Below are 15,219 nucleotides of genomic sequence, written 5' to 3' on the forward strand. Positions count from 1 at the left end.
GAGACTTTCCATTGGCCACTCTGAGGGAGACTTTCCATTGGCCCCTCTGAGGGAGACTCTCCATTGGCCACTCTGAGGGAGACTTTCCATTGGCCCCTCTGAGGCCCCTCTCCATTGGCCCCTCTGAAGGAGACTCTCCATTGGCCCCTCTGAGGGAGACTCACCATTGGCCCCTCTGAGGGAGACTCTCCAATGGCCCCTCTGAGAGAGACTCTCCATTGGCCCCTCTGAAGGAGACTCTCCATTGGCCCCTCTGAGGGAGACTCACCATTGGCCCCTCTGAGGGAGACTCTCCAATGGCCCCTCTGAGGGAGACTCTCCATTGGCCCCTCTGAGGGAGACCCTCCATTGGTCCTTTTGAAGGAGACTCTCCATTGGTCCCACTGAGGGAGACCCTCCTTTGGCCCCTCTGAGGGAGACCCTCCATTGGCCCCTCTGAAGGAGATTCTCCACAGCCTGTGATGAAGGGGCCGGGAGTTTAACAAACCAACTCTTTGTCAGAGGTTGAAGTGCTAAAGTAACAGATCCCTGTGACATGCAGGAAGTCAGCCGAGGAGCAGGGTGTGGCTCTACCACCATCGGTAGCCATTATTCTGAAAATTTGCGCCGAAGTGACAGCAGCCGGTGAAAATGCTGACCCGAATGGCCCTATTTCTCATGTTCTTAAATAGGGGCAGACATGTTTAAAGTCGGCAATGATGCCGTGACGTCATGCATCTCATTTTCCTTGGTTATCACCATAGCAACAGTGGGCCTTAGTAACCGCAGCCTGTTACTGCCTATCAAGGGCTGGCAGGAGACCTTTTGAATTTTAAATTCCCCCTTCCCCCCCATCCTCCTCAAAGAGTGGATCTTTAAATTTTAACTCCATGTCCGTTTCTTCCCAGCCCGAGCCTCACTACTCCACCTCAGGCTCCTGACGACTGTAGGCCCCGAGGTGGACCTGGAGCAAACGAATGGGCAGACCCCAGGATGGGGCCAGGGGTCAGGGCGAGGTCAATCAAGTGGGTGGGAGTCCTGCCTCCTTCCCCAACCTCCCCCCCCCCAGCGCTTCACAACCCCCTCACACCCCCACCTCTCCGCAACCCTCCCCAAACCCCCCGCCTTAGATCCAGCAGCCAGGCCCTCACTGAGGGAGATCTGGGCCTGTTCTCCTAACTTAAGAAGCTTTTTTTTTTTAAACAGAAAATATAAAAATTGTAAATATTCACGGATGCCTCACGACAAATAAGGAGCTGGTCCCAGAGGTGACGTTTGATGTCCCAGTGGAATCAGTCGGTAAGGAGTTAAAAGTCATATAAGACTCGACTCTTTATAGTTTTACAAGTGGGTGATTTTTGGGGGGATGTTAGTGCTCGAGAATGGAGCACTTTCTATTTTGGTTACCAAATACATTAGGGCATGGGGTTAGATACAGAGCAAAGCTCCCTCTACACTGTCCCATCAAACACTCCCAGGGCAGGTACAGGGGGTTAGATACAGAGTAAAGCTCCCTCTACACTGTCCCATCAAACACTCCCAGGCCAGGTACAGCACGGGTTAGATACAGAGCAAAGCTCCCTCTACACTGTCCCATCAAACACTCCCAGGGCAGGTACAGGGGGTTAGATACAGAGTAAAGCTCCCTCTACACTGTCCCAGCAAACACTCCCAGGGCCGGTACAGCACGGGGTTAGATACAGAGTAAAGCTCCCTCTACACTGTCCCATCAAACACTCCCAGGGCAGGTACAGCACGGGGTTAGATACAGAGTAAAGCTCCCTCTACACTGTCCCATCAAACACTCCCAGGGCAGGTACAGCATGGGGTTAGATACAGAGTAAAGCTCCCTCTACATTCGCACATCTTACACTCTCGGGTAGATATTAAAAACCTTGCATGTAATCCCTATCAGTGTTTACCATTATAATTTATTTTGGTCCCATTTATAATGGATGTAGTTCAGTGAAAACCTGTCGCACTGTAACACACCCTCCCAGTAGTGGAGCTCCTCTGGCGGGAGGGTGTATTACATGGAGACATGTTTAAATTCCTATTATAAATGTGGACATAGTAATTATAATGGAACTATCTAAAAAATAAAATCAGAATCTATGACTTTACTAATAATATATTAATAATATTGCATGTAGCCTGCACTTCCTCACATGTATTTCTTGGGAGACTTTCCCTGTCACATTTTATTTATAATATCGCTGAGCCTCTAACTTGCTACCACAGGGAGTGGTTGAGGCGAATAGCAGAGATGCCTTTCAGGGGAAGCTGGATAAGCACATGGCTTGGGGTGGGGTAAGGGAATAGAAACGTATGCAGGTGGGGTGAGATGAAGAGGGGTGGGAGGAGGCTCGTGTGAAGCATTAACACCGGCACGGACCCGTCGAGCCGAATGGCCTGTCTCTCTGCCTGTCCGTTCCGTGTAAGTCGCCGTGAGCAATGCCACGGGTGGTCTGCCAGTGTTTATACAGTGTGCATTTTCTCTCTTTCCCCCCCCCCCCCCCCCCCGCTCCCCCGTGCAGTCTGCTTCTCCGACAGCGTCCTGGGATTTTGGAAACACGGGATGCAGCGGAAGAGCTTCAGGTCCTGTGAGGTGAGCAGAATTTTGACTCAGTTACCGAGTTAAGGCGCTGATCGCCAAGAAACGAGGGAGACATTCAGGCCGCGGAGGCAGACTCCCGGGTTCCCGGGGTCGGAGGTATGAAGGAAGACCTGGACGGAGGCGACGGAGCAGCCATCTTAGAACCTTAAGAGCACAGAAGGAGGCCATTCAGCCCATCGTGCCAGTGTCGGCTCTTTGAAAGAGCTAGCCAATTCATTATGAAGGAACTGTCTAATCTTATAGAGAACATAAGGAGCAGGAGTCAGCCATACGGCTCCTCGAGCCTGCTCCGCCATTCAATATGATCGCGGCTGATCTTCTACATCAGCTCCACTTTCCTGCACTGTCCCCATGATTCCCTTAGTGTCCAAAAATCTATCGATCTCCATCCTGAATATACTCAACTATTCAACCCCCACAGCCCTCTGGGGCAGAGAATTCCAAAGATTCACCACCCTCGGAGTGAAGAAATTCCTCCTCATCTCAGTCCTAAATGGTCGACCCCTTATCCTGAGACTGTGACCCCTGGTTCTAGACTCTCCAACCCGGGGGGAAACATCCTCCCTGCATCTACCCTGTCAATCCCCCTCAGAATCTGATATCCTTTCATGAGATCATCACCCATTCTTCCAGAGAGTATAGGCCCAATCTACTCAATTTCTCCTCATAGGGTAATCCTCTCATCCCAGGAATCAATCTCGTGATCAGTTATTGCACCCTCTCTAAGGCAAGTATATTCTTCCTTGGGTAAGGACCCCAAACCTGTACACGGTACTCCAGGTGTGGCCTCACCAAAGCCCTATATAATTGCAGCAAGACCTCCTTACTCTTGTACTCCATCCCCCTTGCAATAAAGGCCAACGTATCATTTGTGTCCCGAATCGCTTGTACCTGCATGTTAACTTTCTGTGATTCATGAACAAGGACACCCAAATCCCACTGCACACCAACACTTGCTAGACTCTCACCTTTTTAAAAACTATTCTGCTTTTCTATTTTCCCGATCGAAGTGGATCATTTCACACTTCTCCACATTAAACTCCATCTGCCACCTTCTTGCCCAATCGCTTTGCAGGCTCTGTGAGCGGTGGCAGATTAGGGGTATAGAGTAAGTTCACCCTATATACTGCAGGAACTTAAACTGAGGAAACAGAACTAGGGGAACAGGAATTCAAACTAGAGAAGGGAACTTTTAGCACTGACATCAGGAAATTCTTCTTCACATAAAGAGTGATTAGCGCTGTAAAGAAACTCCCAGATAGAGACATGGAAGTAAAAACCCAGCAATAATTTAAGTATTTCTTGTGCCGGGGGGAATGTCTACTGGGACTAAAAGGGTTAAATTATGAGGTCATGTTGCACAGACAAAGTACAGAAGATTGAGGGGTGAAATAATTGAGGTGTTTGAGATGATTGAAGAATTTGATAGGGGTAGAGAGAGAGAAACTATTTCATCGGGTGGGGGGAGTCTGGAACAATGGGGGCATCACCTTAACATTAGAGCCCGGCCGTTCAGGGGTGATGTCAGGAAGCGTTTTTTTACACCAATGGTAGTAGAGATCTAGAACTCTCTCCCGCAAAATGCAGCTGATAGATTTTTGTTAGGCAGGGTAATTATCATTACCATCATAGGCAGTCCCTCGAGTCGAGGGTGACTTGCTTCCATGTCAAAAAGTTCACCGGTGTTTCAATGAAGGGCCTAATATTCCCGGTCCCGAACTACATCCTGAAGGGTGGAAGATACCTGTGGGTGGATTTTTTTAACGTGGGGCGGCCGTTGCACACCAGCCACCACACGGGGCTCGACAGAGCGAGGTCTCGGTCCAGTGGCAAGGGTTAACCAGGACGACTGGAGACCAGCTCTGCTGCACGGACCTTGTGCGCGCACATATCGCACAGTGTGGGCTGGGCCCGTGCTGCCCCTGGGACCTCGCCTCTCCTGGGCCCCAAACTCACGCCTCTCCTGGGCCCCAGGATCAGAAAAAGATGCCGTTCAAGTTCCCAAAGCAGATTTTTTTTTAAATCAAAGTAAATAATTCCCACATAATTCAATTCTTTAACTAATGAACCCAAGAAAATACTTTAATATGGCACTGAGATACCACTTATTCTTTGTGATCCTCAGGAGAGTAACAGAAACAAGCAAACAGGGAGAGAGAGTGGATCGGGGGGGGGGGAGGAGCGTGTATCCGGGGAGGGGAAGAGAGTGGATTGGGAGGGGGGGGGAGTGGGTTGGCAGGGAGGGGGGGAGTGGGTCGAGGGGGGGGAGTGGGTCGAGGGGGGGGGGAAGAGGGTCGAGGGGGGGGGAGTGGGTCGAGGGGGAGGGAGTGGGTCGAGGGGAGGGGGAGTGGGTCGAGGGGGGGAGTGGGCGAGTGGGTAGAGGGTGGGTTGAGAGTGGGTCAGGGGGGAGAGTGGTTCAGCGGGGGGGGGGGGGGGCGGAGTGTGGGGGAGGGGGGAGTGGGTCGGGGGGGAGAGAGGTGAGTGGAGATGGATAACCTAATGGTAAAACCGTAATCAGACAAGCGATATTCCCATTTATTTTCAGATTTTTGAGGAGAAAACGGAAGCTTATCGGCTTTATCGCTTGCTGGGAGCGGACAGGTAGGAACCTTCGACAGTGGCAGTGTTCTACACTGAATGCACGCAGCAGAATGCTTTGCATTGACCTTTGGTTAACCTCGGTCTAGTTAGGTGTGCGGAGATTCTGGAGCCTGTTATTTGTGTAATTACAGGTACAGCTGCCCCGAGAGCCATTCATTCAGCAAACCTCAATAAACCCAAACAAAGCGATTGGACTGTGAGTCATGCTGCTGTGCCCAGGTGGTATCTGGCCCCGGGATCAGGGTCACTCGGTGTGTGTCACTCAGCACTAAACATACAGGGCACCTCAAGCTCGGCTTGGGAATTTTATATTGTGGGAGTGAATGGGAAGGGGTTTGATCCATTGGGATTCTGTACAGTGGGAGTGAATGGGAAGGGGTTTGGGTCCATTGGGATTCTGTATAATGAGAGTAAATGGGAAGGGATTTGGTCGATTAAAATTCAGTACTTGCAAGGGAATGGGAGAAGTGTTGTGTTATCCCAGACAACTAATCGGGTTTGCCCATGATGCTCCCCATAGTCCAATAGTTTGCCAATACTCACTGTTTAGGCTTGCACGTGAGGAATGATCGTTTGGGGTTTGTATCAGAGGATGCATACGCCTGTGGAACACATACCCCGAAGCCTGCAAGAAAGATGAAGGGAGAATTGTGGGGCAGGGAGCTCAACACACTCAAAAATACCCCACCTATTGAATATCACTGCAGTCCGCTTCAGTCATTGGGTTCTTGCAAGCGAAAGCGGCAAGTGGCCACCTTATCACTTATTCTTCTTTCGTACGGCAGTAGCAAATCAAATCAAATGTCACTATCCAAGTCGGATACCCAGGCCAATGCTCCCGGTGTAACAGCGTGGATATCCTGTAGGCTGCCTGTGAATTCCCTCTGAGGGCAGAGCTCGATGCTGTGCTCCAGGGTCTGATTAGGAGCTCCACAGTCACATGACGGGGAGTCTTTAATCTTCCACCTATGGAGAAGGTGGCAGAGTCGACCGTGACCGCTTCTGAGGCGGCCGATGGTTGTCCACTGTTTGCGAGGAAGATTTGATCCTTCAGGTTGTACTGTGGGCTCCTCGATAAGGAACCCATTCCGTGTGTCACAGTTCTTCCGAGCATTTCGCCGTCGGTCATCGAGGCTGAAGGGCTTCGGCGACGGTCCAAAATGGCCTTCTAGATTTGAGACGGGTTGCTGGTAGGTTGTTCAAGTCGGCCTGGATCGGCATGTCTTTGCTGGTGTAGCGGCTGTATTCTCTGGAGACAACATATTCGTGGTGTAGGTGTGGTGGTGCGATGTTTGCACACGGGCAGCCAAGGTGTTGGTGTCGAGCAAAGCGTACTGGTGATAATTCTCAAGAGTAGAATTCAGCTGGGCATCAACGGATTTGACACGTGGACTTGATAGCCATGCCAGAGAACAGAATCCTGTCGTGGAGTACATCATCATCATCATAGGCAGTCCTTCAAAACGAGGATGACTTGCTTCCACGCCAAAAAGGGATGAGTTCACAGGCGTTTCAACCTAATATTCCCGATCCCGAACTAAATCCTGAAGGGTGGAAGATGCCTGTGCGTGGATTTTTTTAACGTGGGGTGACCGTTGCACACCAGCCACCACACGGGGCTTGACAGAGCGAGGTCTTGGTCCAGTGGCAAGGGTTAACCAGGACGACTGGAGACCAGCTCTGCTGCACGGACCTAGTGCGCGCACATATCGCACAGTGTGGGCTGGGCCCGTGCTGCCCCTGGGCCCTCGCCTGTCCTGGGCCCCAAACTCGCGCCTCTCCTGGGCCCCGAACACATCCCTCTATGAACTCTTGCTGCTCCTTCGCCCCGACCTCACCACTCCTGCTGTACCTGCCCGCACTGCAGTCAGCGACCTGGATTTGGGTGACGTCCAATCCAATCGCTCTCTTTGCAGCCGCCGCCCTCCTGCAGCAGTACGCGCTGCTCCCTGCAGTGGTATGCTGCCACACACTGCTCCCTCTAATGGCCCCAGCCTGCTGATGGTCTTGCAGGCCGGGATCGTGCCGATTTCCGGGCCGGGCCACCGCACACTGCTCCCTCTAATGGCCCGGCCTGCTGAATTGCATACCGGAGAGGCTAGTGGTGGTGGTGGGGATGAGGGGGGAGGGGGGTTAACTCCATAAACTTACACTGGACATATTGATTATGGAAGCAGGGCGATGTTTAACAGACTTGTCGCTGACGACGTCTTTTGTGTTTCTTTCCAAGCTGCAGACTGGTGGTGTTTGAAACCAGGCCGACCGACGAGCCCAGCTCGCCCAGCAACCTGTACACCATGAAAGTGCCGGAGAACCCCTTGGTCGGGATGGGCGGCGGGCACTCGGAGGCGGGCACAGCCCGGCAGTGAGGCCATTCTCGCGGGAAGATGGGCAACAACAACAACACAAACCGGGACTGTTGGCAGCAGGACGAGGCTGGCCTGATATTTAAAGCTGCTGAGTTCCTCTCGCGCGTCAGTGTGTGGGCCAAAGGTCTGTCCTTGGCTGCTGTGTCTCCATCACAATGTTTCAGAGCGCGTGCCCTTGTATTATAGCAACTTTGGCAAACTGGATAGCGTGTAAAGTTTGAATGGTGAATATTATAAAGTGGACATGGGGAATGAATGAGGCCATAGGTATTCTATAAATAAATATATTTGATGTGAACCGACCTTTCCTTTTGGTGCATTGACTTTACTCGAGTATCTGTTCAGAGGTGGCAGGCTGTGAACCAGAGACTCCCAACCCAGGCTGCACCAACCCAGGATGGCGCGCTCAATAAACGGACCCTCGCCATCGATTCCATCCCCTCCTCTGCAATTGTCTCAGGTCAAACCAGAGTGTTCGCAATCTTGGCGTGCTATTCGAAAAGAAAGACTTGCATTTACATAGCGCCTTTCATGACCACTGGACGTCTCAAAGCGCTTTACAGCCAATGCAATACTTTTTGGAGTGTAGTCACTGTTGTAATGTAGGAAGTGCGGCAGCCAATTTGCGCACAGCAAGCTCCCACAAACAGCAATGTGATAATGACCAGATAATCTGTTTTTTTGTTATGTTGTTTGAGGGATAAATAATGGTCCCCAGGACACCGGGAGAAACCCTACTGCTCTTCTTAGAAATAGTGGCCGTGGGATCTTTTATATCCACCTGAGAGAGCAGGTGGGGCCTCGGTTTAGCGTCTCATCTGAAAGATGGCTCCTCCAACAGTGCAGCGCTCCCTCAGCACTACACTGGGAAAGTCAGCCTAGATTTACGTGCTTGAGTCCCTGGAGTGGGTCTTGAACCCACGGCCTTCTGACTCAGAGGCAACCGTGCTACTGAGATGAGCTTGCGACCCCATAATCCTCTCCATCAGCAAGTCCGCCTCCGTAACATCGCCCGCCTCATCCCCTGCCTCAGCTCATCCGCTGCTGAAACCCTCATCCATGCCTTTGTCATCTCAGGACTCGACTATTCTGACGTTCTCCTCATAGAATCGTACAAATTTACGGCACGGAAGGAGGCCATTTCGTGTCCGTGCTGGCCGACAAAGAGCTGTCCAGCCTAATCCCACTCTCCAGCACTAGGTCCGTAGCCCTGTGGGTTACGGCACTTCGAGTGCACATCCAAGTACTTTTTAAATGTGGTGAGGGTTTCTGCCTCTACCACCCTTTCAGGCAGTGAGTTCCAGACCCCCGCCACCCTCTGGGTGAAGAAATTCCTCTCATATCTCTTCTAAACCTTCTATAATTACTTTAAATCTATGCCCCCTGGTTGCTGACCCCTCTGATAAGGGAAACAGGTCCTTCCTATCCACTCTATCCAGGCCCCTCATAATTTTATACACCTCAATAAGGCCTTCTCTGTTAAAAGAAAACAACCCCAGCCTATCCAATCTTTCCTCATCGGTAAAATTCTTCAGTCCAGGCATCAGCCTCATAAATCTCCTCTATACCCTCTCCAGTGCGATCACATCTTTCCTGTACATCTTTCCTGTACACTACATTAATGATTTAGATGAGGGGATTAAATGTAGTATCTCCAAATTTGCAGATGACACTAAGTTGGGTGGCAGTGTGAGCTGCGAGGAGGATGCTGTGAGGCTGCAGAGCGACTTGGATAGATTAGGTGAGTGGGCAAATGCATGGCAGATGAAGTATAATGTGGATAAATGTGAGGTTATCCACTTTGGTGGTAAAAACAGAGAGACAGACTATTATCTGAATGGTGACAGATTAGGAAAAGGGGAGGTGCAAAGAGACCTGGGTGTCATGGTAATCAATCATTGAAGGTTGGCATGCAGGTACAGCAGGCGGTTAAGAAAGCAAATGGCATGTTGGCCTTCATAGCAAGGGGATTTGAGTACAGGGGCAGGGAGGTGTTGCTACAGTTGTACAGGGCATTGGTGAGGCCACACCTGGAGTATTGTGTACAGTTTTGGTCTCCTAACCTGAGGAAGGACATTCTTGCTATTGAGGGAGTGCAGCGAAGGTTCACCAGACTGATTCCCGGGATGGCGGGACTGATCTATCAAGAAAGACTGGATCAACTGGGCTTGTATTCACTGGAGTTCAGAAGAATGAGAGGGGACCTCATAGAAACATTTAAAATTCTGACGGGGTTAGACAGGTTAGATGCAGGAAGAATGTTCCCAATGTTGGGGAAGTCCAGAACCAGAGGTCACAGTCTAAGGATAAGGGGTAAGCCATTTAGGACCGAGATGCGGAGGAACTTCTTCACCCAGAGAGTGGTGAACCTGTGGAATTCTCTACCACAGAAAGTTGTTGAGGCCAATTCACTAAATATATTCAAAAAGGAGTTAGATGAGGTCCTTACTACTAGGGGGATCAAGGGGTATGGCGAGAAAGCAGGAATGGGGTACTGAAGTTGAATGTTCAGCCATGAACTCATTGAATGGCGGTGCAGGCTCGAAGGGCCGAATGGCCTACTCCTGCACCTATTTTCTATGTTTCTATGTTTCTATGTGACCAGAACTGCACGGAGTACTCCAGCTGTGGCCTAACTGCTAACAGGGTGGCCTTCCCTCTTCCACCCTTCGTAAACTTCAGTTCATACCAAACCACAGCTGGATGTCGGACACCCTGTGATGGATTCAGACTGTGATGTTCCAGTGGAGCAGTTACATTTTTAGTAAAGATGCCATCTGAATGCAGCAACTTTAGTTCAGTCGGAGAGGCTGCTCAGCAGAATCAGTTTCTGGGAGTGATTTAATGTCATCGGATTGATTGCCTCTCATAACTTGCCAGTGGCCAAGTACTGAAAAAAAAACACTGGGTGTCCCTGGGTGCCTGGGGAGGGTGGGATTGTTAAATATCTTAATGGAACAAAAGGCACTCGTTGAAAGTATCCTCATTGTAATGAGTTTCAACACTAAAACAGTTTGGATGGCTAGCTTTTATCACCAGGTGCCCTTTGAATAATTGCAACTGAATTCAGAGGGTGTTGGTCTTGGGTATATTGTACTCCCTGTGCCCCCCCCCTTTAAAAAAATGTACGGGATGTGGGCGTCGCTGGCATAGCCGGCATTTATTGCCCATCTCTAATTGCTCTTGAGAAGGTGGTGGTGAGCCGCCTTCTTGAACCGCTGCAGTCCGTGTGGTGAAGGTGCTCCCACAGTGCTGTTAGGGAGAGAGTTCCAGGATTTTGACCCAGCGACGATGAAGGAACGGCTGATATATTTCCAAGTCAGGATGGTGTGTGACTGGGAGGGGAACGTGGAGGTGGTGGTGTTCTCATGCGCCTGCTGCCCTTGTCCTTCTAGGTGGTAGAAGTGGCGGGTTTGGGAGGTGCTGCCGAAGAAGCCTTGGCAAGTTGCTGAGTGCACACTGCAGCCACGGTGCGCCGGTGGTGGAGGGGGTGAATGTTGAAGGTGGTGGGTAGCGTGCCCATCAAGCGGGCTGCTTTGTCCTGGATGGTGTCGAGCTGCTTGAGTGCTGTTGGAGCTGCACTCATCCAGGCAAGTGTTCCCTTGCTCAGTCTCCCCACTGATCATGTTTCCCCTTTTTTGCATCGTGCACGGTGTAGTCAATTGAAGCGGCCTATCAGAGCGCAGTGTCGGCCGCAGGTGGCCACAACCTCCAATGGGGACGGGCGGGGGGCGGGGCTGGGGAATGTAGCAATCCCCCGGGAGGGCGGGGCAAGAGGATTGACAGCTGGGCACCCGGAGCCAGCCCGGACTCGCCAGCACAGCGGCCGGGGAGCTGGGAGAGTGTTGGAGGGCCTAGTGAGACAGAGCAGGGGGCAGGGTGGAGTGAGGAGTGAGGCAGCGGGGCAGCAGCAAGGGCAATAAGGAGATCTTTGAAATTCAGCTTTGTACACCGAGAGAGAGAGCGAAACAGCGAGAGACAGTGAAATAGTAATAGAGAGAGGGCGAGAGAGAGAGTGGGAGAGATAGTGAAGCAGTGAGAGAGAAATAACAAGAGAGAGGGTGGGAGAGAGAGCGATAGAGTGAAATAGCAATAGAGAGAAAGAGAAACAGCAAGATAGGGAGACCAGAAAACAGCAGTAGAGATAGAGAGAAAGACAGGGAGAGAGAGAGAGAGAGAGAGGGAGTGTGTGTAAAATAGCAATAGAGAGAGAGAGAGAGTGTGTGTAAAATAGCAAGAGAGAGAGAGAGAGAGAGTGTGTAAAATAGCAAGAGAGAGAGAGAGAGAGTGTGTGTGTAAAATAGCAAGAGAGAGAGAGAGAGTGAGTGTGTGTAAAATAGCAATAGAGAGAGAGAGTGTGTGTAAAATAGCAATAGAGAGAGAGAGAGTGTGTGTAAAATAGCAATAGAGAGAGAGAGTGTGTGTAAAATAGCAATAGAGAGAGAGAGAGTGTGTGTAAAATAGCAAGAGAGAGAGAGAGAGAGTGTGTGTAAAATAGCAAGAGAGAGAGAGTGTGTGTAAAATAGCAAGAGAGAGAGAGAGAGAGTGTGTGTAAAATAGCAATAGAGAGAGAGAGAGTGTGTGTAAAATAGCAATAGAGAGAGAGAGAGTGTGTGTAAAATAGCAATAGAGAGAGAGAGAGAGTGTGTGTAAAATAGCGAGAGAGAGAGAGAGAGAGTGTGTGTAAAATAGCAAGAGAGAGAGAGAGAGTGTGTGTAAAATAGCAAGAGAGAGAGAGAGAGAGTGTGTGTAAAATAGCAATAGAGAGAGAGAGAGAGTGTGTGTAAAATAGCAATAGAGAGAGAGAGAGTGTGTGTAAAATAGCAATAGAGAGAGAGAGAGAGTGTGTGTGTAAAATAGCAATAGAGAGAGAGAGAGAGTGCAAGAGAAACAGTCGAGGGGAGAGAGAAATAGAGTGAGAGTAAAACAGCAATAGAGGAAGAGAGAGAAAATAGAAGAGAGAGAGAGAGAAAGAAGGAAATGGTTGCAGAGAGAGGGAGAACGTGCAATAACCAGGGGGAGGAATAAGACCGAGAAGCAATTAGCTCCAGATAAACATAGAGAACAAACGAAAGCCAGAGAGATCTTGAAGTTAAACAAACCAGTATCTAGTTAGTGCTGAAGGGACGGACTGAGCCCCTGGTGTGGGTATTTGGGGGGGTGTGGGGTATTTGGGAGGCCGGGGAGATGGAGAAGTATGAGAAGCTGGGTAAAATCGGGGAGGGCTCGTATGGAGTGGTGTTCAGATGCAGGAACAAGGACACGGGCCAGATCGTGGCCATCAAGAAGTTTGTGGAGTCGGAGGACGATCCCCTGATCAAGAAGATCGCGATGAGGGAGATCCGGATGTTAAAGGTAAGCCGATACTCACTGTAGCATTGAGCCAGTTTATGCAGAGAGCCTCTGGCGTTGCTCTCCCTGCATGGCGTGCATCCTAACTCGCACTGAGCCCATCACCCATGTGCTCGCTGACCCACATTGGCTGCCTCAATTTTACAATTCTCATCCTTGTCTTCAAATCCCTCCATGGCCTCGCCCCTCCCTATCTCTGTAACCCTCCCATGACCCTTCTTCTTAGGGAGTCCCCGGAGTCGAGGATGACTGGCGTCCACACTAATAGGGGTTCTTCGGTGAGTGACGAGACCAATGCGGGACCGACAGTCTCTGTCACAGGTGGGGCAGACGGTGGATGGGGAGGGGGGGCTAGGGTTGTTGTACGCTCCTTCCGCTGTTTGCGCTTGGCTTCCATCGTGCTCCCGGCGAGGAGACTCGAGGTGTTCGGCCTCTTCCCGGATGCTGCTCCTCCACTTTGAGCAGTCTTGGGCCAGGGATTCCCAAGAGTCAGTGGGGATGTTACATTTTTTGTTCAAGGAGGCTTTGGAGGGCGTCTTTGAAGTGCTTTCTCTACCCTCCTGGGGCTCGCCTGCCTCCTTGAAGCTCGTAGCTCAGAGTAGAGCGCTTGTTCAGACCCTACCACCAATGCTCACCCTTCAACTCCACTAGCCCCAGCTCGGCCTGCCTCCCCTCAGTGCACGGCCCATTTAAATATACGCGGGACCTCCGGTATAAAAGCCGTTGAGTGGCCTGCACAGGACCTTGCACATGACTGCACGGCCACACCGCTTAGCGGGAATGCCTACAACTCTCCGAGACCTTTGTGTTCCTCCAATTCTGGCCTCTTGTGCAAACCCCACTTCTTTCGCCCCACCATTTGGCGGCCATTGTAGGCCCTAATCTCAGGAAATCCCTCCCTAAACCTCTCCGCCTCGCGCTCTCCTCCTTTTAAGATGCTCGTTGACCACGCTTATGGTCATCTGTACAAATATTTCCTGTGGCTCGATGTTTGTATTGTCTGATTACCCTCCTGTGAATTGCCTTGAGAGGTTTGATTATGTTCAGAAGATTTAAAAAAAAAAGGAAGACCTGCATTTCTATAGCGCCTTTCACAACCTCTGGACGTCCCAAAGCACTTTACAGCAAATGAAGTACTTTTGGAGTGTAGTGACTGTTGTAATGTGGGAAACGCGACAGCCAATTTGTGCACAGCAAGCTCCCACAAACAGCAATGTGATAACGACCAGATAATCTGTTTTAGTGATGTTGGTTGAGGGATAAATATTGGCCCCAGGACACCAGGGATAACTCCCCTGCTCGTCTTCAAGATAGTGCCGTGGCATATTTTACACGAGGGCAGACGGGGCCTGGGTTGAACGTTTTGTGAATGCTGTATAAATGCATGTAGTTGCCCCGGTGTCCCTGTGTTCGATATCTCTGCACTAAAGAATGTGAAATGTCTTTGCTAAGAGAGATGGATTGTGACATTGGGATTGCAAGAATGTGTCTGCATCAATCACACCATTCCCAGAGAGAGAGAGACGGGGATGGGGATAGGGATAGGGGAGGTGCAGAGAGTCCAGGGGCCATGTCAGAAATGTATCTTATCAACTACCTGCATTAAGAAAGACTTGCATTTCTATAGCGCCTTTCATGAGCTCAGGACGTCCTAAAGCGCTTTACAGCCAATGAAGTAATTGTTGTAATGTGGGAAACCCGGCGGCCAATTTGCGCACAGCAAGCTCCCACAAACGGCAATGTGATAATGACCAGATAATCTGATTTTGTAATATTTATTGAGGGATAAATATTGGTCCCAGGACACCGGGGATAACTCCCCTGCTCTTCTTTGAAATAGTGCCGTGGGATCTTTAACGTCCACCTGAGAGAGCAGACGGGGCGTCGGTTTAACGTCTCATCCAAGGACAGCACCTCCGACAGTGCAGCACTCCCTCAGCACTGCACTGGATTGTCAGCCTAGATTTTTGTGCTCGTGTCTCTGGAGTGGGTCATGAACCCACGACCTTCTGACTCCGAGGCGGGAGTGCTGCCCACTGAGCCACAGCTGACACTAGTAGGCTGGAAGGCTCCCACCCACCATTCTGGCGCTTCCCAACCACCCCCCCACCTGTCTTGACTGTTCGTGTAAGCCTGATTTGTTTCCTCTGCGATAACAGAATTCTACTCTCTGCATCTATTAACTTCTCAAGATGTCAGCTGTGGCTCAGTGGGCAGAACCCTCGCCTCCGAGTCAGAAGGTTGTGGGTTCAAGTCCCACTCCAGGGACTTGAGCACACAAATCTAGGCTGATGCTCCAGT

The 15,219-nt window shown here is 50.6% G+C and overlaps 2 protein-coding genes across 3 annotated transcripts in view; both read left to right on the plus strand.

Moving 5' to 3' along the window:
• The window catches only part of LOC139239043 (mitogen-activated protein kinase kinase kinase kinase 5-like), a 40,477-nt gene extending 32,624 nt beyond the window's left edge, over positions 1–7,853 (plus strand). The window contains exons 10-13 of the mRNA XM_070867547.1: positions 1,186–1,278; positions 2,517–2,587; positions 5,142–5,197; positions 7,428–7,853. Coding sequence (XP_070723648.1) covers positions 1,186–1,278; positions 2,517–2,587; positions 5,142–5,197; positions 7,428–7,566 — 359 coding nt within the window. The 3' untranslated portion in view covers positions 7,567–7,853. The remainder of the gene's footprint in view (positions 1–1,185; positions 1,279–2,516; positions 2,588–5,141; positions 5,198–7,427) is intronic.
• Positions 7,854–11,390: 3,537 nt separating this feature from the next.
• The window catches only part of LOC139239201 (cyclin-dependent kinase-like 1), an 84,536-nt gene continuing 80,707 nt past the window's right edge, over positions 11,391–15,219 (plus strand). Inside the window, exon 1 of one of the 2 annotated variants that reach the window (XM_070867843.1) lies at positions 11,391–12,921. In XM_070867843.1, coding sequence (XP_070723944.1) covers positions 12,754–12,921 — 168 coding nt within the window. In that variant the 5' untranslated portion in view covers positions 11,391–12,753. The remainder of the gene's footprint in view (positions 12,922–15,219) is intronic. The other variant, XM_070867842.1, reaches the window with a different exon arrangement.

This window comes from Pristiophorus japonicus, chromosome 26 (genome assembly GCF_044704955.1).
Source record: "Pristiophorus japonicus isolate sPriJap1 chromosome 26, sPriJap1.hap1, whole genome shotgun sequence".
Classification (NCBI taxonomy): domain Eukaryota; kingdom Metazoa; phylum Chordata; class Chondrichthyes; family Pristiophoridae; genus Pristiophorus; species Pristiophorus japonicus.